This window comes from Pelecanus crispus, chromosome 1 (assembly GCF_030463565.1).
Source record: "Pelecanus crispus isolate bPelCri1 chromosome 1, bPelCri1.pri, whole genome shotgun sequence".
NCBI classification, from domain to species: domain Eukaryota; kingdom Metazoa; phylum Chordata; class Aves; order Pelecaniformes; family Pelecanidae; genus Pelecanus; species Pelecanus crispus.
In genome coordinates, this window is record NC_134643.1 from 5393452 (window position 1) to 5419985 (window position 26534).

Genomic DNA, 26534 nt, shown 5'->3' on the forward strand with positions numbered 1-26534 from the left:
CAGGGATTGTCCCATCCCTTTGGAAGACAAGACAATGCAAGTTCAGTTTTGTGAATTTGAAATGCGAGATTGTCTTTCTGATTTTCCTCAGCTCAGTTTTCACTTTGAAAAGCTGCGGCTCAGACTCAACAACAGCACGCGCACAACAAATGTATGTAGTGTTGCAATGCACAAATTTTGTTCTGTAGATTTCCACTAGTAGGGCCAGCAACCGTATACCTTCCATATAAACTTTAAATTAAGTTTCTAAAAGTCCACTCTTTCAAAGCTTGTAGAAGTCTGTAAATTACCAGGTGGACAGAAATGAGGAGCAGAGTGCCTTCAAATAAAGCAGCTCACCAGTTATCTGAGATGTTCAGAAGAGCTGCTGAAATCCTCTCTTAGCAAGACCGCCCCCTTGTTGCTCCAATTTGTTTGAAGTAAGAAAATTGTTTTCAAATTATGATCTAATTGTTCAAATGTCACCTTTTGTTTTGAGTCTTGTGCTTGAGCGAGAGGAGAGCTAGTTTTCAAGTGGGTTGAGCTCCTTCCACTCCTGTAACTCTTACTGATTTGCATCAGCCAAAGATAATTTCTTCTTTCCAATATCACCTAATCTTGAGAATATATTTAATATTTAAGAAATGAAACCAGCATATTTGCATGTTATCAGATTTGAAATCCTATTAGAAGCAGCTCCCCTAATTCAGAGTTTGCTCTAATTTTTTGTCACTTCACCTTATAATACGCATTAAATTCTTAATATTAGAAAAAAAAGAAGAAAAAAGAAGACAAGAAAGAGATTGTGATAACCTTGGATACAGGATTTCCTAAATCTTTATCCTTTGCATTAGGAAGCACTATCTAAGTTCTGGTTTTACCAAGATGCTCTTTACATCCTGCTTTGAGTGTAATACTCAGTTCATACAAGCTCAGATTTGAGACATTCCTCACTTTTCTTTTTTGCCACTGTACTCTGTTGTGCTGCCTGCTGGACTTGAAACAAGCTGCTGATTTCAAAACTTGACATATTTTTTAAGCTGACAAACGGTTTTTCAGTGCAGAATCCAGGTGACCTGGAGAACCAACATTTGTCTACTGTGGATGAGTTGGTGATCGACAGGGTGGTGGTGCAGTTGTCCTTGTTAATTTAATGTCCTGTTTTAGACTGCAGCGACACTTCCATGGATTCCCCATTTTGTTTGTCTGCCCCTCATGCCCGAGATGCTTTGTCAGTATTTCCTTGAGAATCTCTGCAGAGATTTCTCTTTAAGTTAAATACGTGTGTATATAAAATAGAGACAATGAGTTGCTTGGTTTTCATACATTTGATTTTGCGTTTCTTCTGCAAATCTCTATATCTAGTTTGCTTTAGAGCAATATAACAGATACACAAACAAATACAAACTGATAAAGCTTTGGTATAGACCGAACATATATATATTAGGAAAAGGAGTTCAACAGTAATAAAAGCTTGGACAAATTAAATTGACAAAGCTGCCCATTACATTGGCAAAAAGTCCCTGTCAAAAGATAAACTTTAAAGCTAGAATGCATGAAAGAGTCCCCAGATAGAATTAAAATTTAAACTGATTCTTGATAGATAAGCTTTTTTTAAATCCACCTCTTTGCTGCAAGTCAGGATTTTAAAAATAAATTTCCCCTTTAAATCTCTTGAGCGATTTTCATTTTTTGCAAGGCCGCACTGCTGGTGTCCTGGAAAAATGGAGAGTTAGAGCTTTATCAGTTGGTGCCCTGAGGTATGTGGCAAAGAAGCTAAATCCTTGAAGATTAGCAAAAAAAATGCAGCACATGGCAATAAGGGGCTTATATGACTACTAGTATTAGTTCAGGTGAAAGAAGTATTGCTTATACATAAAACTGGACAAATCCACTGACAATGTATTTTTAGTTAGCTACAAAGGAGTCTTATATTGCTGGACTTTACCTCTTTGGTGATTTGGGAAGCTTAGTAATCCACTGTAAATGCTCTTCTGCTGGCCCCAATTCCCAGTATTACTCCAGAATGCTGCTCTTTCATTTTAACCCCTAAAAGTACATGTTTCCTTAATTTAGCTTTTAGATCACACAATGACTTATTTAGCCAGCAGTTGTGCTGTAAGAGCAAATGATCAAGTTACTGCTCAGACACTTAACCTTCCCTGGCGCGTCCGCTTCAGAGGCGTAAGTGCAACCTGAAAGATGAGTTTATGGGCTAACGGCAGTTTCAGCTCTTGATAGCCAGTAGAAAATACCGGATTGCTATTTCTAATATTGCTATACTTAAACAAAAGAGTGACTCAACGGTAATGTTTCCATTTTTCAGTATCATTATAGTTACTACGTAAGCGTGCATCCCATCCTGTTGGGGAATTGAAGTTTTTTATCAAGTTTTCCCTGTAATTTTGCCCCAAGATGCTGGACGACACAGAACAGCAACCAGTACTCTGCATAAATGGCAGAAAGCAGAAGCTGGAGGCTGCATGCTCGAAGTGTTCAGTGGTGGGACGGAGGAAGAGGAGCTTTTGTGTAGGGCTTGCCTGCAGCTCTGTGCTCTGCAGCAAGTGCTGGGGTGCTGCCCTTGGAGCCAGAAGAGGAGACGGTGAGGTGGGGCACCGCCTTGCATGCAGTACCAAATTAAAAGCAGACAGTTGAAGCAGTTACACCCCACTTCTATGATGGAGATTACCGGGTGTGCTGTAGGAGTGGCAGAGCAGCTCACGAGGCAGCTGCTGACCCAGTTTCAGCTAACCTTAATACGCTGAGCTGTAAACTAAAGTAGTTGAGGAACTGCTTCATGAGAAACGGAGCCGTCCTTGCATCAGGGCAGGGCTTGCCAGAGGTGCCCCAAAGTAAACTGCCCTTACTCGTGAATCAAAATCCTGTCATCGATGTAGAGGAAAACCAGGATATCCAGGATATAACTGTGAATGCTCCTTAATTTTCCCTCTGCTCCAGTCACACAAACCCTACACACAAACCCACGTTATAGAAAGATGCTTCCTCTCCTCTTGTATCAAAGGATAAGATTTAGGATTGTCATGGAGCCCAGTTTTCCTCTCACAGCAGACTGCAATGTTGGTATCTGAGCATAAAGAAGTGTTTTATAAAAGTGCTTTTCTTCTGCCGCATGAGCCCACATCACCAGTGTTTAGAACATCTTGGTGGTATACAAACAACAACACAAAGGACCTTTATACAAAGGGTGGATGACATGGGTGCCTTTCTGTGCTGTGTGCTGGAAGCTGAGCAGCAGTGATTGTCCTAGGAAGTTTTGTGTTCGAAGTAGGCAAGGGAGGAGAAACCTGCGGGAAAAGAGGTAAGATAGTCTGTGCAAAGCCACATGCCTGAACCCAGGGTTCAATTCCATGTCTCTACCCAGTGGACAATGCTACAGGCTAAGATGCTGGGAAAGCAGTTAAGAGACTTACCCATGGAAAGTGGCAGTGAAATTGCTGCAGGCATTAGGAGCTCCAGAGAAAAAAAGCTCTTGCAACGCTCCAGGGGAATGACATAACAAAAAATCGTGCTATATAAACAAAAGCACAGAGAGGAGCCTGTGAAGTAGGCTAATACATATCCATGGAAAGCTTTATTGAAAAGCATGGTTAACTGTGTCAAAACAGAAGTACTACTCAGGCTGCAGCCCTTCTCTCTCTGGAGTAGACATCTCCTAACGAGTAGCTCCGATTCTTTGGGCAAGGTGCGTGGCACAGGACTTTGTCATTACCGTTCCTCAATGGAAGTCCTAACGGTCCTCCCACTCTGGCCTGCCGTCTCCTGCACTGCTTTCTGTGCTTTGAATTGATTGTTCGCCCTCCCTTTCTTTATGAAAGCTTTTTAAAACAGATTTCTCCCACTGAGAGTTGCTCAGGTTTCCATTTAGTGTATGCATACTATTTTTGTCTCTTTAAGTTCCTGGACCAGATTCAGCTAAGTGGTTATTTTATTAAATACAATGACAAAGATGCTCAAAATGAGATCAGTCTCCCTCTCTTTCTATATATATACACATATATATAATGTATATACACTTCTCATATATATGGATATAAGTTGAGCAACTTATGTATGGAGAATCATTACAATGTCAGCTGTAAAATCTGAGATGATTCTGTACAGGTTTTGCAAAGCAGTAGCTCCATGGGAGTTGGTAATTTTGGCAGATACTGGTTCAAAGAGTTTAAGAACATACTCAAGTGATCTAAACTCCACCAGATACTGAGGTTGCAAACCAGGCCATTTGAAAAATAGCCATTAGAAACCTCAGCCTAATTGCATGAAAAAGCAATGGTTCTGTTATACCTACGTGGATAAGCACTTTCATAAAGTATTCAGTGTTGGTGCTTGGGGTTTGTTTGCTTCCTCTGTGTTTAATTTTTATTCAAGAGGGTCACAGCACGTTTATGTGATGAACCTGGGAAATAATTGAATTTAAATCCCAGAAAAAAGTGCAAACACCAGTGGGCACCTATCAAGTTTGAGTAGTAAGGTCAAAGCGTTTCATGTCATTGTTTAGAAACATAGTGGGATTTTTTGTGTCTCTAGAAAAACACTAAATCGGGAAGAGTTGTTAACAAAGTGTATGAGCAGGTACAGATGCAATGAAATATCAAGTTGACTTTTTAGTCTAGAATTCATACTTGTGATTTGCTGTGGCTGGGAGCTCCCAACAAATTCTGACCATCCATGCTACAGCATGAAGAGTGAGAGAGCGGTGATGAGTCTGTCATAGGTCTGTCTCATTAAGCCCATATACTCTATTTGGTTAACTCCATTAGTGCTTTCATATAATTAATATATTTTGGGAGTCTGCTTGCAGTCTTTGATTGATGATTGTGTTCCTTTGTACAGATAAAGGTGGAACCAGTTGTTCCAGCTCCATCACCAGTTATTCCTCGGCTGACTTTAAGAGTGGGTGCAGGCCAGGACAAGATGTAAGTACAAATAAATCCATCTGCAAGGTGTATGCTTACCACAGTTCATCCTCCGTCACTTGTGGTAGTTCTTATTTTCAGTGGGAAATGCTTAAAAATCAGTGGCAAATGGTAGTCATACAGCTATGACATCTTTTGACCATTCTAATGAAAAATCAAGCAGAACACTTACCAATAGAAACTTTTTGGACATTCTGCCCTTTTTCTTCTACTCTCCAAGTAGAACCCATCATCTTCCATCCATCCTACTGTGTTTCCCACTCCGTGCCTTTCTAGGGCATGGATTACAAGACTGCATCTAGACTTGCGTGATGCCTCCAGTGACATTTAGTGAGGTTTCCGTAATGGATGATTATCCCTAGTGTAACCTACAGCTAAGTTTCATAATGCTCTTCAGCTAACAGTTGTTTTATGCTTTAAAACATAACAGTTGGAATTCCTTTATACGCATCTGTTTCATTATAACTGTTGATGATTATTCATGAGTCTACCTAACGCATTTCAAATGTTGGTTCATTAGCTCCCTAATTATTGGGTGCTGTTGTACAAATAATAGTTACTTTGTACTGTATGAGCATAAATAGGATGATCCCTATCCTGAGATCACACAGCATAAACAGGTGCCTGGAGAGGCTGGGGAAACCATGCGTCACTGGGCTTTTTAGGCTGGTCCTGTGTTGTAGGTGAAGGGTTTCTTTTAATCAGGTTTTTCATGTTTTAATGGCACAGAGCACGCTTTCATGTCTGATGGTAAACATGAGCACCAAACAGATTTTTCCTTTCCATTCATCACATTAAATATCACTAATGTCGTTGTTTCTCTTCTATAGCCATTCTGAACTAAATCTTCTAATTGCTAATTTTTCTGCTTTATAAGTTAAATGGCATCTTTGATGATTATTCTGTTTTTCTATGCTGTCCTACTCCTCCTCAGTAGGTAACTGTGAGTTTTACTGGTCTGAAGTTTCTATGGCACTTCAGCCATTTCTTGGTTTCTATGGGTCACCCCCACCCCAAATATCAGGGCTTTTTCCTGCTCTTCAATCGTTTGTGCTTTCTTTCTTTCACAATATTTGAGTGTGATCTAAAATTTCTGTGCCTCAGATTGCTGTATAAAAGCTCTAGCTTTCTCAGAATAGTTTTCTGTCCTGCTGTGCATGATTTGAATGTGCACGGCTGGACAGGCTGTCCTTTTAAAGCCCACAAATCCATTTTCCTCCTTGAAGAGCTACGGACACTTTTAAACTCCTCTTTTTCAAGGACTGTACAAGGGTTTATATGGGGAAAATTAAGTCATATTTTCAAGGCAGAACTTCTGAATTAAAGTTCTGAAGCCATATTTTAGCACCAAAGAGTTGACTTTGTTTCCCATCTTATCTCACCCCAGTCTTTCTCATTCCCACACACATTCTGGGAAGGGACTTCAAACTCCGTCTGCTGCTGCAGGTCATATGGGTACATCATCGTCAGCCCTGCCAGCCTGTAGTGGGTCAGAGATACGGACGTTTTGTGGCCTTTTGTGAAACTTGCTTCTATTCCAGTTTCCTTTGTGCATCTTTAGTGGCACCTTGACCACCATCTGAGGACCTCAGGTCTTGAGATCCTTAGCACAGCAGAGCCTAGAGTTTAAACCCTGACTTCAGGATGGGAGATACACAAAGCTGACTTAGCTCAGAGTTTCCTGACAAAGTAGGGGAGAATTAAACACCAGGGCCAAGATCTTCAGGGGCAGGGGAGTCCTGGAGGCAGCTGGTAGGAAATGCTAAAAAGTGGTCATGCTCCAGTTCTGTGCGGCATCTGTACTGGGAGGGGAACTTCATCTTCTCCATGTGACACTTGTCCTTGAGATTGCTTTAGGCTGCATAACCAAATGAGGTTTGAATCATTAGTATTCCATCTCTAGTTGCTTTCTGGTTTCCCTTTTCTACCGTGAATACCTCTCCTCACTGCCCACCGTACGGGCACCCTAAAGTCCTGTTATAATGGCTCTATCACCCAATTGCACCTTCTGACTGACGACAAACAAGAACTTACAGAGCTCTGTAATAGCTTTTAGGATTTAGAATCATAGAATCATTTGTCATAGTATTCCAAGGCAAAATCCAGGAAGAAATCTGCTGTTACACAAGTAAATACAGTTTGGGCCACGGGGATCTGGGAACTGTTTTGTGTTGCGTGTCGATCTGGTGACTAATATGACAGAGCTCACAATAGAGTTGTCTTGCTCTAAATAATACTTTTTCTTTTATCCTCAACAATTTATATTCAATGTGAACTCAGAGCATATTTTAATTTTCATGTCTTGTGATCATTATGAAAAGGACTGGTGTGGCTCTGAGGCAAAGCATTACATAGCCGTGCGTGTGGCTTGGACTCTGAAGTAAACCAGAAGTCTCTGCGACCTCTGTTGAAAGTTACTCGTTGAAAAGACCATAGTAGAATCATCAACATTTAAGTAGCTCCTAACAGGCAGAAACAAAAGCTTCTGTGACATGACATGTTAAGGGAAAGTTAAACTTTTGTTTCATCTGTGTTGGTAATGAAGTTCTGAATATCTAGTAATTATCATCTGGAAATGTTGTGTTTCAATTAGCATGTCTCTGGAGTTTACTGTCATGGAATTATTTGAGAATACCATGAATTGCCATGGAAAGGTATGAGAAAAGTTTTTTGGGATTAATAGAATTTGATGAGCGAAAACTAGATGGACTAATGAGTAATTTCAGTTTCCTCTGTTAGAGAGAAAAGCTGTTTGGAGGCTTTTGGAGGTATTTAAGTATCTATTCAACTGGAGGTCGGTTTGTTTTGGGGCAACATCATAAAAAACATTGTCTTTAATGGCAGTACTTACAGATCTTGGTGAGGCCAGGAAGTCTTTCAGGTGTCTGAAGAAAAAGTGTCAGGTTGATGGTGCTTGAAATGGAGATTCGCATCACGCCATAAACACAGCACAATGACAGCAACACACGTTTACTCAAATAATACAGCAGTGGTGAGGAAAATGCCTTTGCAATGTAGCAGTTTATTCTCTATCATTGTGCTTCTTGGCTCCTTTGCTTGGACCAACATACAAAGCAGTGACAGCAGTGGCAGAGAAGTGTCCTTTCTTGTTTCTGTGCATACGAGTATGTATTGCTCCTAGGTTTAAAGTGATCTTTGCATTAGAGCTTGTCTGGTGTGCAAAAATTCTTACAACACACATTATTAGTTCAAAAGAGACAGCTATTAATAACGTTAGGTTAATGGACATGAAAATGTACTGTTGCTGAAGGATGGAGAAACCAATATTGGAAAAATTGTTCTACTTTAGGGGTTTTTTGCAAGTGTTTTAGCTGCACAGTAAAACAAGAAGAAAGTAGATTATAATCAAAGCATTTCCATCTTAGTTGTAAACAATTACAGCAATACTTGCATGGATGCCACATTAGAAGAAATTTACTGGATTCCATTCTAATGCAATTAGAGCTAATTTTGTTCTTTAAATGAATAAAAGGTCAGCTAGTAAATCTAGTTTATCTCAAGTCCAGGCTTCAATACATTGTTTTATTTAATTTGTTGTAAAAGATCTTATCCTTAATGGGCCTAGCTTTTATTAGTTTGCTTGGGTTCTAAAATATTTATGACCACCTTTTTAGATATGATTTGAATGATACGTTGGAAGGGTTTTTCACTGGGGTTTTTTTCCACTCCAGTATTATCAAGGTAGATTGCTAACTGAGTTAGTATAGGAAGGAACTAGAGATGCTATCTTTTTAAAAAAAAACAAAACAAAACAAAAAACCACAGCTAGTATAGACTTTTAAATTCTAAATCAACTGCAAATGATGAGCAGAATTTAATACTTTTAGTCGATTGCATCATGGTTTCTTTTTGTCTAGTTATTTTTCCCAAGCACAATCATTTTTCATACATGTTTTTTAAAAGCATATCTGTTGATGGGGTGTTGACATTCCAGCTACTACCACAGTTGACATAAACTTCAGCAAAAGTATGTGCTGTGATTTTTGATACTTCAGATAAATTTTTTCTACATTTAAATACAGTTTTTAAGAAAAAACACATGGCTTCTGACACTAATGCCAGACCACAAAGCAGAGTACCACTCACTGCTGCTGTTTCAGTGCTTCTGTGACTTAGAAATATTTTTTGTGAAACTGGGTCTCCAAATTTGCCTTAAAATGTCAGGCTTTTGCTCCAGACTTGTACTGCATTGTACCATAGCTCTGCCATCAGCAGGGAACCTGGAAACCAGACATGAGAAGGGGAAAGACAGGTATTTTAACAGTGTTTAACTTGTAAATGTGACCTGCCACCCTAATGAAGTTGCCCCTTGTCTTACATATTTTTAAAGTGAGTAGATATGTGACTTTCTCCCCAGAAAATCGCACACATGCTCAGATATGTATGTGTATGTGTCTAGAAGAAAATGTATATTAAATAACCTGTGGATTGTAAAATAAAATCCTAAAAGGATTAAGGAATAGAAGAACTTTTGTTATCCAGATATTTAATTGACTCCACTAAAGCTTTTTATCACTTGGTAGGATATTATCAGTCCGAGGCTCACTCAACTGCATGATATACCCATGAGAAAAGCCACCAGCATAGCTAGCTGACATCCTTTGTAGGGAAGCTTAAAGCCAAGTGGCATATATATAGACCAAATTATTCTGCAACCAGTAGATGTGACCTCTGTGTGTACTATTGGTGACCCAGAAGCATACTTTTGGGACTAAGAGGACAGGGGAACCTGTCCTGTGGCTTTCTGTTTTATTACACTGAGTTTCTGTGATCATCGATCTAAGAACTTCTGTCACAATAAGGTGCTGATAGCACATATTTTTGTAAGTTGGCAAAATAGCTTGTGTCTGAAAAAGTGGAAGCCTGAAAGGAAATGTAGCTTGAGAAAATCTCCACAGTGAAGATATAACCCTACCTGAAACACAGCTGGGCTGTTGGAGGAGTTTATTTTTCATAAATTTACATGGTTTGGCTCATCACTGCTACTTGCTCAAGAATTTGTTATTTTAAGTGCAACCACAGTTGGGCAACAGAATTGCAGTAAAACAGTTCTTTAGTCATGCTTTTTGAAATTCTGTAAAACTTTATTATCTAACCCGCAGCATGCACAGTACCACCAAGTTTATTATAGGTTAATGTTCTCCAAAACCAGATGTCTAAATGATGGATCTTCTATCTGCAACAAGCTTAATTTATGTAAGAGTTGAGCTGCAAACTCTCCAGAGATTGAATTTTCTTGGGAAAACTACACACACATGTACACAATCAGACTTTAAAAGGTAATGGCGCCAAGGGAGGAGAGAAGAAGAAGGTTTTAGTAAATCCATCGATACACTTTTTATCGACCTGGTTGAAGACAAGAAATTAGGCAAGGACTGTGTTAGTGCTCCCCTAAGCTCACTGGGGATCTGTGGTTGCTGCTTTAACAAGATTATGTATTTTTTGAAAACTGCTCGATCTCCCTGGGAGTAGTGAAAAAAAAGCCAGATATCTGAGACAGGACTTTGCTATTAGTTTCAATTAAACGAGAATTCTGCCCTAGGTAGTTTCCAAGAACGCATCTCATTTTTACAATATCATCTTTGGTGTATATTCAGGATCTTTCATTTTTAGTAGGGTTGTTCTTGTCCAGATAAACCAGACCATGTGAAGAAGCTTTTGAACTTTGGGTGCTATTTAGTGGAGATCTACTCAGACTTTGATAATTTAGATTACTGTCTTCATAGTGTTTGCCCACAAGAGCTGAATAATGGGGTTCATTAACCTCCCTGTGTAGGCATATCCAAATTGTTTGCCTCTAGCCTTGGCTCCCTATGTGTGGCTGGGGAGGAAAGGATTGGCTTTTTATTGACTTGTCAAGCCGTAGGTTTGCATTACCGGCCAAGTAGCTCATGACCCATTCCATTTATTTCACTGTTTTGTGGTGGGGAAACAGGTAAAGGAATCCTGCTGGAAGCCCCTCCTTCCGCACGTTTTTATGAATAAGAGCAGTGTTTGGAGCAGTTAAGGCACCGTGACCAAATCCTCCGAAAGACGTAATGCAAGCAGCATGGGGCTATTGTGGGACACAGCTGTGGGCGGTGTTGGTTACCCTGCGAGACGTTGCTTATTCAACGGAAAGCTCTGGAGGAGAACTTATTGTGGAATTAAATAGGAGGGAAAAAGTGATACTTCAGGGAGAAAAATGTAGAAGGGTAAACCACTGTTTGGGAAAATTAAACAACAGAGTCCGGGCACCAAAGTCTATGTTTATTGCAGGACTGATGGGTATCCCAGTTATTTTACAGTGTAGCACTTAGCAGAGAAAGACCATGTTAACCATCCGTTAACAGAATTAACACTCGGGGTGTCAATCCAACTTTTGCTGCAAGATGGGAAAGAGCGTGTAATGATGAAATTGTTTTTGATATGATCAATAGACCACCTAAGTGAGGAGGCAGAGTAATGAAAAATGATCTTGCTCTTCTCCAAGGCTGCAGAGGTGTGCTTAAAGAATTCCAGTGATCTTCACAGCTTTCATAACCCTTTGTGTGTGTATATACAAACCTGCATTTTTCTGTTCTGTAGTCTTTCAAATTATAAGAGCTGAAGGACTGATTTTCAATGCCTTTTTAAATGCTGAATGTATTTTAATGAAGATATTGTTTCGGGTGATTCATATCCCTTTCCCAACTGTTCTTATTTAGTGTAACATATTGGCCCTGATCCTGCAGTAAAATCCCCATGTGTGGTCTTGTATCCATCCAAAAGTCTCGTTTACTTCACTGGAGGTTCCCCAGCCTCTCCCTTGCTGCAGGATTGCAGCTTTTACCTGAAAAAAAAAAGAAGAATACCATATCCCTTTTACCAAAACCAGTAAATGATAATTTTTGTTTATATTTCTAGAGGTGATTTAGAAGAGGTTTTTCTTCCTTGAGTGTGAGTTATTTCCAACTTCAGATGTAGTCCTTAGCTTTTTTTCTCCTTTTTTTTTAATTACTCAAGCCACCCCAACTAATTATTCATCCTGTTTATGGTAGGTGGTAGGCTGTGGCCAATTATTTTCATTTTGCTGTTGGCCACATTGGGTGATGACTCCAAAAGTGAATCCATAAAAAGGCTTGAGTCATTAGAAAACAAAATAACATACTGTGAGATTCTTTGATTTTGCTGCTTATTGCTCAAGAGTAAAAAAATTGTATACTGTACACCACAATTAAAAAAAAAAAAACTTTAGGCAGGTTTAGACACATAAGCGAATTGCTTGTTTAAATGGGCATGAGCAGCTGCCCTTATAAAGCACGACAGAAACTGATCAAATATGTGTGAAAGATCAGAAAGGCAGATGGGTATTTGTTTAAAAAATAGACTTTGTCTCTGTAGAAGATGACTGCAAGAGAAAGGTACTGATTTGGTCTTGTCTTTGACAGAGGTGCTTCTTTTTATTCATTCTTTTATTGAACTTTTTAAACAAAAGTGAGCAAACTAGATAGACCCAAGGATTCATGTTAGAGTTCCTGGGAGCTGGACGTGGACAAGAGGGCTGTAGAGAAGTAGCCATCCATAGACACAAAGGAAAAAGATGGTTCTGCCTGAATTTAGTAAAGTTGTCCTGTGAGCAATTGATCTTTAGCTGTACAGAGTCTCCACGTTCAGGACTGACTGGCTCACTTGGTTCTTTCAAAAACGTATCTCCATAACAAGCTGGAAATTACAGTTTTAGAGGTTTCTAAACCCACACTGGCATAATTTTCTGGTAGTTAATAAGATTCATATTCCACACTAGTTCCCATTAAAGAGGGTAGATGTAGGACTGATTTATGGGCCAGCTTCTAGATCATGCATCCCATCACATTTCCCAAAACAAATGACAATAAAGGGCAGTTTGGAAGGAACACATAAGAGAAAGCTTGCACAGAGCTCATTGGCATAAACATGTTTTACCAGCTTCTGGTTTTGCTGTTAAGAGCTCAGCAGAAGGGGATAATGCCAGGTGGCTTTCACATCGAAGCTCTGAGCAGCTCATTATTGATGATAAGAGAGAAAAGAAGATGAAAGATACCAAGACGCCACGCTACCAGCTCAGTTTTGTTTTGTCAGACTGGCGATGAACCATCCGGAGATGTAAGTCAGAATGGTGAGAAAGAATGGGAGGAAGATTTAGGAGTCATCGGCAGAAAGGTGTTTGTGGTTGTTGGGAGAAATACCCTGGTGAAACAGATACCAAGGGTGGAGGCCAAGGGGAGAACTCTGTTTCACTTAAAGTAATGGAAAAATAAACAGCAGAAAACCTGTAATTCAATTTCAAGAGTGCTAATGTCCATAAACCAAAGGAGTTAACTAGAAATGTCAGCTGGACTGAAGACCTAATGGATTCAGAAGTGGTGTTGTCTGCCTGTGGGAAGGGGGCACTTGTAGCAAAATGACTACAGACTGAATTGTATGCATAACTTCTTCCAAAAGAACGTTGGGAATAAGCATCATACCTCTAGGAGAAAAGGACTGTTAGCAAAGAACTTACGTCTTCAAGGCAAAAGACTGTGGAGGTGAAGTCAGGCTTAGCAGAAGTCAAACTGAATTAAATGTTGTGAGGGATATTGAGCAAATGGGAGGAGGGAAGGAGGAGGACCATGGAAATGAAGACAGGGAGAAGGTGAAGGATAATATAGGTATGAGCCAAGAGCAGAAAGAATACTTTCCTTCTGATCCTATGTTCATTCTTTCCTTTACTGAGGACTAGGACAAGATGGATAACAGCAGTAGGTTGACGGCAGTGGAAATGACTATAATGAATTGGGAAGCAAAATATAGGTACCTTTACGCACTGAAATAAAAGAATGGGGTAATCTTTCTCCCAAGTTCTAGAAGAACTGGGTCAAGAATTTGCAGACTCAGTGACAAGTAATTTTTAACACCTTTTTTTTTTTTTAAAATGCAATGTTTGTTAAATCTGTTTTTAATAAATAATAGAAAAAATAGAAGTGCTGAAGAAGGGAAGAAAGGAAAAGTAATCTAGACACCCAGTGATGGCAGTACACGTAATTATAAAACAAATTTTGGAGGAAGGGCTGATTAAAGGCTTGGAAGTAATGGAATAAAACACAAAACGGAAGTGAGCCGTACCAACAGGCTTGATATCAATCTTTGATAAAGCAAGTGATCTTCTAGGTGAGCCTAGTCCAGTTGGCAGTCCCTGCAAGAGATGTGGCTGGCAGCGTCTGATTTTTTGCTGTGCATCTCGGGTATCTGTTTCCACCACCAATGCTGAGAGCAGCTGCCTCCACCTCCCACTGCTGAGTGATTTCTGCTGGAATGGGGAAGCTGTCGCTGGGTGCAGGGTCAAATCACCTCCCTTCCAAGGGAAAGTCTCAGCTGTGGTGAAGAGGTGGGACACTCGCATGTGCGTAGGTGGAATAAAGTTGACATCCGTCCTGCCGTTGGGAGAAGGGATGCTCTCTTCTGGATGAATAAAAGATGGCAAATCCGATCTGGATTTCAGGAAAATGTTTAATACTGTCACACAGAACAGTCATAGTGAAGCTGGCAAAGACAGGATTAGCAGAGGAACTGCTCAGTAGTAAGGAACTAGCTCAAAGGAAGATATCAGCTGAGAGTTGTAAGAGAGCTTATCTAACCAGAGAGGAGGTTACTAGTGAACATGCTCAAGTATGTATTTCAGGACTGGTTTGATTTAATAATTTCACCTAAAATTTTGTCACAGAAGGAGGTAGAACACGATGGGGTTTGTTGGCAGTAAGGTTGAAGGACCATGTCAGTACAAGTGAGGATCTGATGATTGTCTGGAAAGAACTGGATCCCCTTGAATAGAAGGGAAAAAATGTTATTTTGTTCAGTAAATGAAAAATTGCAGTTAGGGCTTTGCATTTGAAGTGTACCAGTAGAAACTTCAGCCAGAATTAAAGAGCTGCTCAGTAGGTGTATTGCTACGGTAGATGCATTAAGTGGGTGAGGGATCATTAGCTGATCACAGAATAAGAGTTGCCAGCATGATACAAGTGTGACCATAGGATGCATTGCAAGAGGTAATTTTATAGGAGAGAGTGGAAGTGTCCGAGCCATCATATGAGAACCTGTTGATACTTCACCTGAATTGTTGTATTCAGTTCTTGAAGGCAGCTTGTACTCAGGAAGGATGAGTTGGGAAGAGCAGGTGCAGAGGAGGGCTTGGAGCACTATTAGGGGGAGCATAGGGGAGTCTGTGTTACGAGAGTGGAGAGGAGAGCAACTTTGCATGTTTAGTCTAGCATGTGAAGAGGGAATATGCTTGCTGTCTACAAATACATGAGGCAAGTAAACACTTTGGAGGGAGAAAGCTGTTTAAGCTAAAGAACAATGTTGGCACAAAACATAGGGGAATTATTTGGCTATGAATGTAGGCTGGATATTAGAAGAGGTTGCTGTGCCACTAGAGCAGTGACATCCTGGAACAGGGTATTGGTGGGGACAAAAAGATTAACCAGTTTTAAGATGAAGCTCAATAAACTTGTGAATGAAATTAGGTGACACGATGCCTGCAAAATCACTAGACTCATTTGCCCAGGAAGGTATGTTTGCGGCGTTTTGCCGAAGTGATGAAATGGTGAATGGGCTGTTGAGCTCCATGTGCACCGGTGAAGGTCAACGCGCTTACATGGAAGTTGTTCCATTTGTAAGAGACCGGGCAGTGTCCACAAAAATGGATGATATCTTGGAATAAGTGTTCAAAGTTCATTTTCCTTGATAGAGAAGAATATCATATTGCAGGCAATTTGTCACATGAAAATGCTTATATTTTTTTTAATTTCAAGTTTAAGCACTGAAGTCTTTTCACTCACAAAATTGCTAGGAGCTCTGCTGGAGGTTTCATACATTTTAAATGCACAAGTTGGTCATAGCGTGTGTTTGTGGAGCTCGTATTTGCCAATATGACTTATTTGCACAGAATAAAATTTTCAGCAGGGCATAAGAGATAAACACTAAATTTCCCTTTCTAAAAGTAGTAGGGGAATTAGCCTACATTACAGAGCTTGAATTACACTTATTCTCCTCCACGGTTGGAATAAAATTTTCAAAATCACCTCTAATCTCTGAAGAATCTAAACCATATGGAAATCTTCCTAATTCCCCTGGGTGTTTTTGACATTCTTACCCATAGGTCTTAGAGTATTTAATTTTTTTCCAGTGCAACAATCTCAGTTCCAGGTGTGAGATTTTTCAGTAATAAAATATTTACACCACTTAACTTTCTAGCGTCGAGGAACTTATATCAATAAGGGAATATCAATACTAATATATAATAATATCACTTGTAATAATCCAAGTGAGTTGTACTAGTTTTAATTATGTCAGTGAAATTGATGGTGTCATTTTCCTACGTACAAAGACGCCTTTAGCTCCTGCTCCTTGCTTAAAAATAGGTCATGGGTTCAGAAAAGAATTAGGACTTTTCAAATGTTGTTTTTCCTTTGGGCAGAGAAACAGCTTCTTTGGAGCTCTGCTTCTGAGAAACAAAGATTGCTGTGATTTTTTACCAGACCTTTCGAAATACTGATACAGCATTTTTTTGGAGCTCATCACCCGTAGCAATCACTCAGCCCTGTGGCTCATATCCTATTTTTGAAAAGCCATTTCCTTTCAGTGCACATGTCTTTTCCCTGTGTTTATGTGAAGCAGTCAATGGGGCTTTCAGCCGTAAGGATCAGAATGAAATCAAATAAATTACTTGCAAAGATAGGAAACCGTTTCACACCTTGGAGCCTCATTTTGCTCCAGATGTAGCGTGTTACAGCTCATGCCAGTTAGAGCCGATTATAAACCAACTGACCTGTCATGACACTTGAAATCTTGGTAGAATTTGCACTTTGCCTGCAAGCCGACAATTCATTTTCATCCTGTTTGGGTCTGGATCTGTAGCTGTGAACGGGGTGATTGCCCCGGAGTAATGATGAAAATGGGTTTTCATTCGCTCTGCCATTACGAAGAGGTGTATCAATACATGTGTTCAATTATAAATGTGCTCAGGTTCCGTAAGAAATACAGTTCCTGCTAGCATTTCAAAAGAAATCTGAAGTGAATTTAGGTTGGACACAACCAGGTACACAATGTTTACATTAATTCTGGGTTTTTTTAGAGGGAGTGGTAACCTTTAGTTATGATTTATGGAGGGTCTTATTACCACATCTATTCCAAGGAGTTTCTCACACCCCTTCATTCTGGAGGAACTATTTTGATTTGAAAACAACTTTAATTGACTTTTTATCTTTCAGTGTAGAACATGTTTGTGATATACTGTCAGGCACCAGCCTGCAGAGAAGTGTAATTCTTGTTTCGGGCCTCTGAGTGTGCTGATGGTCGTTGATGTTCATTTGTGATTACCTCAAAAAATACTAATCCAGCCTTAGTTTTAGAGTTTTTTAATTGATGTGGGGAACGAGGTGAAATTTTGTCTTATTTAGTATTGTACTTGCAGACTTTTAATATATAAGGTGCTGATTTTGGAAGCGTATGAAAAACACATTTGGGAAAGAAGATAACGATACATGTATGGTGATGTCCAAATGTAGAGTTTAAATCCTAGCAGGAACCTAGGTACCAGGAGGATCAAAGCTTTGCTGTAGTGAGTACCGCCTACTTGCAGTGTGCTCTGTGCCTCACTTTTCCTGTCTATAAAATAGAGCTCATAAATCTTGACATCATTTACATAGTGTTTTGATATCAGGTTTCTCTCCAAGTCTGAAGTAACGTTAATTATTAGTCGTGGGACTGCTATTTCCCTTTGATTTCTCCCCACCTCCACACTGTCATGTATGCAGCCCCTTCTTCAGGACGGAGGACAGGCTAAACCACCCTCGCTGAGATTACTCCATCACCTCTAATGGTGTAGCACAAAGCCATTCATGTCTCCACTCTGGAGTCTAAAGTCTCTGAACTTCATTAGCCCAAGGGAGTGGTAGGCCCAAGCGTGCTCCAAAATGCCGATCTCTTGTTTTGATAACTGAGCTCTAAAATCAAGATAAACAAGCTGCCCTATATACTGAACATGTCCTAATTGCATGCTTCAAGCAAACCAGCCAATCGATGAGTGTATGTCACCCGCTAATGAATATTTGTAGTTTTGGAAGATTTCATATTATGATGTTCCTTGTAGCTTCTGCAGTTATTAGCAGAGTGGCTTTGAAGACCCTGTTCAGGAGGAGAACCTGGCTTTATCTAGACCAAGAAACTGTGTAATTTAATTTCATATGTTAGCTGGGCATGGTCACTCTTATTCAAATTATGTTAGCTAATATTTCTTTAAAACTGTTTACACTGTGTGCAAAGTTGTGTTTAGAATCCTATTAGCCAATTCATTTCCTAGTCTAGACTCAGGGAGGGTTGACTCCCTGAAGAACTCATAGCTGGACTTTGTTTACTTGGAGGGGGTAGAAGAGGGAGGCAGGGAACAAAGGGGTAATGATGTTTGAAACGGTCCAAATGACTTTTGCTGTGCCAAATATTTTGCTGTCTGTCCCTCTCCTCGCTGTTATTATTGCTAAGATTTTTTTTATTGAGAGGTGACTCTCAAGTCGTGAGGGTAACTTTGGAAACCATGAGAGTGTTGCCACCAACCAAGGTCTTGGGCGTTCAGTGATGGGAGCCAGGGCTCTCTGTGGGAGCAGTGGAAGGAGGAAGGAACAGAATAAGCATCTGAGTCAGAGTGGCCAGTCTGGCAGGAGCCCCAGGGAGCCACGCACTAAGACTTTCATTGAACCAAAAACACATCATGGACATTCAAGAGCCAAAGAGAAAACTTTCTTGGTGGGAGATAACAGTGGCTTCTCCTGACTAACAGGAGAAAGAGGCTGGATTTGATGTGTACATTGCTTCCAGGTTGGCCTGAGAATAGGACTTACTTCCTTCTGCAAGTCACAGACAATTTAATTACGAGTCCTGCACTTTGGCTCACACTCTAGCACCTTACTGATGCATATAAAGAGCCTGAGCGCCCAGATTAGGTACCTGAAGCAATCACTAGGACATCAAGTGGTGTGAATGCCTTCAGTCTTGCTGATGGAAAATCATCTAACACCTTTTAGATTCTGCTCCACTCTGTCTAAACCTCCTTGGTTTTGGTTTTCTTCCCCTAGTCACTCATGGTAGGTCTCGGAAGGTAGGTGTGATGCTACAGTTGGCAGGTTTGGCAGGAATACCAAACCCATTGCTCTGTTTCCTTTTACTAAGTCTGTGTTTACTATAACTTGCCATAGTTCTGATTTAGTAGTGCAAGTGGCATATCTTGGGAGAAAAACACTATTATCTCGGCCAAGCATTAAATGCTGTATAATTCCAAGCCTTTCTCAAATGATGGCTTGGGTTATTGACTTGAAGTGCAGACAGTGTCATTGATCGTAGCGATACTGCCTTTTGAATATCATAAGAGAGTTGCAGTAAATTCTGAAGTTGAATGTAAAATTCCCATTGACGGGGGAGCTGGACTTTCCTGGTTCTCAGGAGTTGTTGTGATTCGATTTTCATCATGATTTTCCCACTGATGTCTCCGTTTTTTCCTTTCTTAAGATATCCTCCTCTCTGGAATGTCTAACCTTTCTTTAAATTGCCTTTTTCCTACAGTCCCATCACAAATCAATTGCACTCCCACAGTTACCATTGAAATATAAATAAGTTAGTTAAATGATTTACTGAAATGTGGTAAAACAAATAGACCTATCCTGTGTTTTGTTTGGGGGGTTTTTTTTGGTTTGTTTTCTAAAACATCCTTTTCGTTCTCTTTATGTTTCTAATCTAGAGCCTTATAGTAAGGGCTTTTTCTGTCTTGTCCGTTAAATTGCATGCACATCAATAACACTGTGTATCAACATTCATTAATAAACGTTGGGTCCTCTATGTATCCCCCTTCCTGGGCAAGATTGTTCTATACTGTGTATTTACTAGAGCTACATCCTGTCTACTTCAGCTACTCAAGTAAGTAGCAATATTTTAACTGCTGAGTATATAGTGTGCGTCATTTATTTGTCCTGACTAGATCCACTGCTGATTTCATAAACATTTGGGGAAAGAAATACCAAACTAGCAAATATTTGGAGAACCCCCTAATGTAGGATCTTAAGAGGATGATACCGTCTCTCAGTTTGAAGACTAAAATCAGTGCTGTTCACAGCTGATTAACTTTCTTTTCTAATCATAGAATCACAGAATGGTTTGGGGTGGAAGGGACCTTAAAGACTATCTAGTTCCAACCTCCCTGCCATGGGCAGGGACACCTTCCACTAGACCAGGTTGCTCAAAGCCCCATCCAACGTGACCTTGAACAATTCCAGGGAGGGGGCATCCACAGCTTCTCTAGGCAACCTGTTCCAGTGTCTCACCACCCTCATAGTGAAGAAACCACCCTCATAGTGAAGAATATTTCCCACAAATTGAGCTAATGTAATAAAACTTAATGAAGCAAGGTATAGTAAAGCCACAGAGACTACTTATATGACAGTGAGCTATAGAGAGTGGCTCAGGCTGTCCTGACGTTCACTTTGTAATGGCTCTGTGCTTTATCCTGTCCAATGGATGGGTGTAGCAATGACAACAGTCCTTGTGTTGGGTTAGAACAGCCTCTTTGATGACTCAAAGGTGACGTGAATTAGCCGCACTGTATTTTCTTTATATCTAGTCGGTGATCAATCGTCACTTGCTTTCTGATCAGCTCTAACGATTCTCATTTTTGATCCTACAGAGTCATCAGCAAAGTGGTGCCAGCTCCAGAGGCCAAACCATCTACTCCTGTGAGTCGGCCCAAAACACCTCCACCCGTGCCGTCACCAGTACCAGCTCCAGTTCATGTCACCCCTCCTCCAGCTCCAGCTCCTCCTCCTCCACAGGCTACTGTCTCGCCGGTCCTGATCCCACCACCCTCTCCAGCTGTCTCGGCAGCAGGAGGCTCCAAAGCTCCGGTTAGGAGTGTGGTGACCGAGACTGTCAGTACTTACGTGGTAGGTAACACATACTGCCGTGCTTTGCCCCAGTGCCAGTGACATTCACCTCTTGAATAGCTGAGCTCCTGGTGTTGTCTCAAACTGATGGTACCTGCGCTTGTGATGTTGCTCTCTATCAAGCTACTCTTTTTCCGGCCCTTGCTTCCATACACATGTTTTGAGGCGTTAATAATTAAAACACTACTACTTGGACTGATTTTTTTCTGTGTTCCCAGTTCAATGTTAAAGTTCCTTCTAACAAGTCCGGTTGTATCCCACTTGGTATTTTCTGCTAACTGAGCTAGAGCATTTATTTTTGGAGGTGGAGATTTTTTTTATAGATGCCTTTAAAAGCACTGAATTGAAACCTCAAATGTCAAACTCACCATAGATTTTGCTGTCAGTCAGGTGAAGTACAAAACCCTCATACAACATCAAGAATTTGACTTAGCCCTCATTTGAAATGTGGAGAGTCCGCTAATCTCTTTTCTGGTTTCCTCAACATACAGAAATTGCAAATGTTTGTGCACCTCAGAAAGTCTGTAGATAGTTCATTGCCCTACAGTTCATTAGTCTGTTTGACATATGCTCTGAACTTGGCCTCTTTCTGGTAGCATTAAGACTTCTTCATTCATTTAAAAAAGTCTCCCATCCAACATGACGTGGGAACTACATTCCCTAAAAGAACATGGACGTACCTCTGGGCAGGACTAGGATTGCTGTGCTACTGAAAATTTCTGCTTTAGATGCAATGTAAGATGGAAGGCCTGACCGTTTCTGGTCATTGAGGAGCAGCAGATACCATTAACAATTGTTATCCTTCCTGTCCTGGCTAAGTTCCAGCTTGGTTGGTGACACCTTGCTTATCCTTAGTGGGTAGCAGTTTAAAATTCTCACCATTTAAAACACCTGAAACTTGCTTTTATTACAGAGTTTCCTGTGCTTTAATTGCAATGTATGCATGAATTTCTCTTTTTTTTTAATTCCTGTTTTTATAATGATTCCTAGTGTAAATCTACCCTGCTGTTTCTAATGGAAAAGGTGCTCTTCCCTGCTGGACTTAGACTGTTGTATCGTGTTACTGGTCTCTATTTAAACAGCTGCTACATTTCATTCCCCGAGTCGGTTACAGCACTAGATGACTGCACATAGGCTGTGCATATCTTTGGGTACAGGATACACATCCTCACCTTCTGTATCACAGGTGTAAATGCAGTGTCACTCACATATTCCAGTAGTGCCCAGAAGCTTGGAAATCCACTCTAAGAGAGAAATATTTCCAAAATACTATACTACATCCCATTTTCTTAGTAAGCATTAAAAGCAAATGATGTTAGTTTAAAGAAGGAAAACCTAGAGCTTTTCCTAGGTACTTCCAGTGGTAACACTCTTAGCACCTTATGGAGAATTCAGAGGACACGTAGGCTCCAGGTTATTTCTTTCTTTTACATTATAGTTGAAATGAGGGCTTTATTGCATTAGGATCCAACTATGTGCACAAGCAGGGAGACTCCTGATGCGAGACATTTATAAGTCAAAAAGCTGGGAGAGAGTTTGAGGAAGAAGGGAATAATTAATAACTGTTAGCCCCTTGTACGAAGGGAATCCAGGACACAGAATGATGAAATGGCTTTCCCCAGGTCGCACGGGAAAGCTCTTCTAGAGATAAGAGTGGAGCCAGTGTGACAGAGGTGTGCAATTCCCTTCTGCTGGGGAGCACAGGGGGGTGATTTTATAGTTTTTTTAAAAAAAAGATACAGTGTGGGATCTGCCTGTAGGATAGCATCTCAGTAAGTGTGCTCTGATCATTAACTCTCAGCGGTTTGTGCTAAAATAGCATTCAGCAATCACATACTGTCCCTCCTTCCACGACCCTTGGCTCATTAAGGAATGAGAAGTTACACAGTATTTTTAACATCCTCATTCAACAGTCCGATTTCTTGTTTAACAAACAGGCAGAAGGTTCAGTGATTATAGACCACCCTGTCCCTCTCCACCCCCTGAAAGCCTGAGACAGGTATTCTGCAGACAAACATCCCCCCTGAAAAACTAAGTTTGGAAAAGTTAAGGTATCTACCTTCTAATGGGGCAATATCAGGCAGCGCTGCCTACACCTGGCAGCGCCAGCACCTAGAATCGTAGAATCGTTTAGGTTGGAAAAGACCTTTAAGATCATCCAGCCCAACCATTAACCTACACTACCAAGTCCCCACTGAACCAGTCAAGGGTAGGCTAGGCAGCAGCGTGGATGGGCACCTGCCGAGTGCCCGTGCCCGTGCCCGTGCCCGTGGCTGGTGCGGGGGCAGCCAGGTTGCTCAGGCAGGCGGTAAAGGGCTGCGGCTGTCAGCCCAGCAGCCCGCAGCACTGCTTCCCGGCAGCACCGTGGCCCAGCATCTCCTTCCCCAGCAGGATTACCCCACAGAAGTGACTGCGGACCTCTTCACAGACAGTTTACCTGGTGCTTCTCTTCCAACTTAAAATGACTTTGCAGATGCGAGATGAGATGCGTAGATAGGAATGGTTATTGCCATCAATCGGCTTGAAAATCGAGTTCATTGTATGAAGTTGCCTACTCCATTTCGCTGTTGGGAAGGGGATTTGTTCCCTGCTTAATATTCCCGTGCTTTGTATTTTCTAGTCTTAAATCACAAAAAAAATTCAGGGCTTTAAGATAAGTCAGTCAAGAGTGATGTGTTGGTTGCAGCTCTGGTACATTCCTATTGATTTTTCGGGAAGTGGTGTAAGATGTACAGACCACCATGTAGTGGCTTTTTTTTTTTCCTAAGAGCATTTGGGGCTTTTCATCTGCTACTTTTTAATATCATTTTTGTAAGCTGTACAGATAGCAGAAAGTTATTGTCTTAGATACATGTAAATGCACTAATGCACAAAAGCTGAGAATAAAACAGTTTATGTTTTTGAGATTCAGTGATAATGTGCAAATCTTCATAAGGGAATGATGAAATCAGGGTAATAACCCAGACATTTTATACTTTGTATTGTTAGTTGCACTTCTTTGGGTGGGTTTTGTGACATTTGCATGTACGTTTTTACCAAAGAACTGTTAAAGAAAACGCTTGAACTTTAAAAATACAAATAATTGGTCTAGCAGGATCTAAACGTAAAAAAAAAATTCATAAAGCTCTGAATACAATAAATCCAGTAAGCAGCTGCCTAATACTGTAAATGATCTGCCTCTCTTGTTTCGTTTACCCTTTAGTAAATTGTACTGTGACATAAATGTCATAAGGGGAATGGAAAGTTACTCAGTAACAACTTTTTTTATATCCTGATCTTATCAGCTAGTTGAAGTTGAAGACTTTGGCTAATAAGTAATACGGCAATATATACACGGCACTGTATATTTTACATGCATATAAGACTGCTATCTTACGCAGGAGGCTGCCTTTGCTCGTTCTTGCCATTAACAGGGTAGAATTTAAAAAGTCACGACAGTATAGACAGAGAAGGAATTGTGTCCCTAAGCCCTGGCTGCTATATGTGAGTGCCTGTGCTTCGGTTGGGTGGTGTAACTGGCTTTACTGGTTTACAGGACAATGCAGAAAAACGCATGCTCTGGTCAACAAGTACAGTATAGAAAAATCAATTAAAAAACAACACCGAGCACTTACGATCAGAGAATTCATAAATAATGGTGGCCGCCGAATAGCTTTGTCAGATAAGCAAGAAACTTTTTTTTTTTAATGTCCATTTTGCTGCCTGCTTAGCCCTGAAAACCTGCTAACTTTCTTTTTCTTTGCACCAGATCCGAGACGAGTGGGGTAACCAGATCTGGATCTGTCCTGGCTGTAACAAGCCAGATGATGGCAGTCCAATGATAGGTTGTGATGACTGCGATGATTGGTATCACTGGTAAGTTCCTCTCATCCATCCTACTCTGCTGTTCCTTGGCAGATTGGGGCTATATTATTAAAAAACTTTTTTTTCTTTATGGTTCGTGATGCCGGGAATATTTAAATGGCTTTACTGTGTCCAACTTAATAATCTGGAAGATATTTTTATCTCTGTTTCTCTGGAATTTGAAAATGCACATTTTAAGCTGTAAAGGAGAGTTACTTTTTTAATTAACGGGCATTGGTGATAACAGTTGTTTTTCAAACTGCTGGGAAATATTGCTGATTCCGGTCATTTGTGAGAACTACAGGATTATGAGCATAGTGTATACAGATAGACATTTCAAATTATGAAGCGTTGTATGAACAGTAATATAAATGTCAGCTCTTACAAAAGGGTTGGAGGGAATTAATCACTTTTTAGGCTTTTTTTTTTTTTTAAACAGCTGCATAAAATCATAAGGTTTCTTGCAGGTGTATTAAAGAAGCATTTGAAATTATTTTAAATCTAGCCAGTTATACCTGAAAGTGCGCTCATGCTTTCTATTAAAATAACATTTCTTATCTGAGTGTCCTTTCGATTTTTTTTTTTCTTTTTTTGTTTCAAAGCAAGTGTTTTTTGAGGTTTCCATGCGATCATTATATTCATTAAGACAATAATAATGTAAATGCTATATTTATTTGAAGGCCAGATCCTGTCTCCCACTGAAAAGTTTAATGTCTTTGGGTAAGAAACGAAAGTGACGTTACGCCACTGAGATGGTACGGTATTTTCCTGTCCTTCACAGGCCTTGCGTTGGGATTACGACTGCACCCCCGGAAGAGATACAATGGTTCTGCTCCAAGTGTGCCAACAAAAAGAAGGATAAAAAACACAAGAAGAGGAAGCACAGGGCACACTGAAGGCTTGGCAGCGGACTGAAGTCGTGCGGTCGCCGTGGCACCTTCCGCCCTGACTCCGCCGCAGGGGGGATCCAGCCTGCTCGTGTCTCACCCGCCGTCACCGACTCTTAGGTTTATGACTCTGGAGTGAATCAGGGGCGAGGAGATGCTCTGCGTTGGGGGCTGCTGTGTTTCGCAGACCATCCGAGCCCAGGGGGTTGGATTTTGGTACATTCTGATGCTGTCTTTCACCTACCGAGGGAAATTTGCACAGAGTGATAATGAAGACTTCGGTAGTTCATGGTACCGCTCCCGCTCCTGTGGCTCGGCAGCAACAAAGATGAATGTTGTAAATACAGATATCTGTCCTATTCTTTCTCGACTTGTTATTAATCCCTCTTGAACCTTTGCAGTAAGGTGCCGAGAGGAGGAGAAAATGTAAATTGCAGTAAGTTGTAAACTGAGGAGACCTTCTGGAATGATTTCTGTAGTCTGGATGCAGTTCAGCCTCTACTCCTGCTGAGCCAGATAATCATAATGTGGAAATAAAAAGCGGCTGGTAAATATTTTTGTGATGAGAATATATGAAGCTTTTTTCCTTGATTTTTAGTACTAACATAAAATAAACACGTTCAAGCTTTTGTGATATATCTTCTATTTTTAAAAAAAAAAGTTTCTATTGTGTCGATTTTTTTCTTCCGTGTGAATTTATTTCGGTGGACCTGTAATATATTTTATACTTTGGTTTTTGTTTTTTAGTCTTTGTCAATGTACCTTTTCATTGCTTGTACATTTCATTGGTGTGTAAAAACACTTCCCATTAAAAGATTTTCACACGTGTAAATACCTGATATTTATAAAGTACTTTTTTTTTTTTTTTTAATTATTTTTTAGGGCTTGAGGATTTTCATTTTGGTTTG

At 40.4% G+C, this 26534-nt stretch overlaps 1 protein-coding gene across 1 annotated transcript in view; it reads left to right on the top strand.

Moving 5' to 3' along the window:
• The window catches only part of TAF3 (TATA-box binding protein associated factor 3), a 115731-nt gene extending 90034 nt beyond the window's left edge, over positions 1–25697 (top strand). The window contains exons 4-7 of the mRNA XM_075713351.1: positions 4834–4916; positions 20641–20896; positions 24645–24751; positions 25521–25697. Of these exons, the coding sequence (XP_075569466.1) occupies positions 4834–4916; positions 20641–20896; positions 24645–24751; positions 25521–25635 (561 nt within the window). The 3' untranslated portion in view covers positions 25636–25697. The remainder of the gene's footprint in view (positions 1–4833; positions 4917–20640; positions 20897–24644; positions 24752–25520) is intronic.
• The last annotated feature ends 837 nt before the right edge of the window (positions 25698–26534 follow it).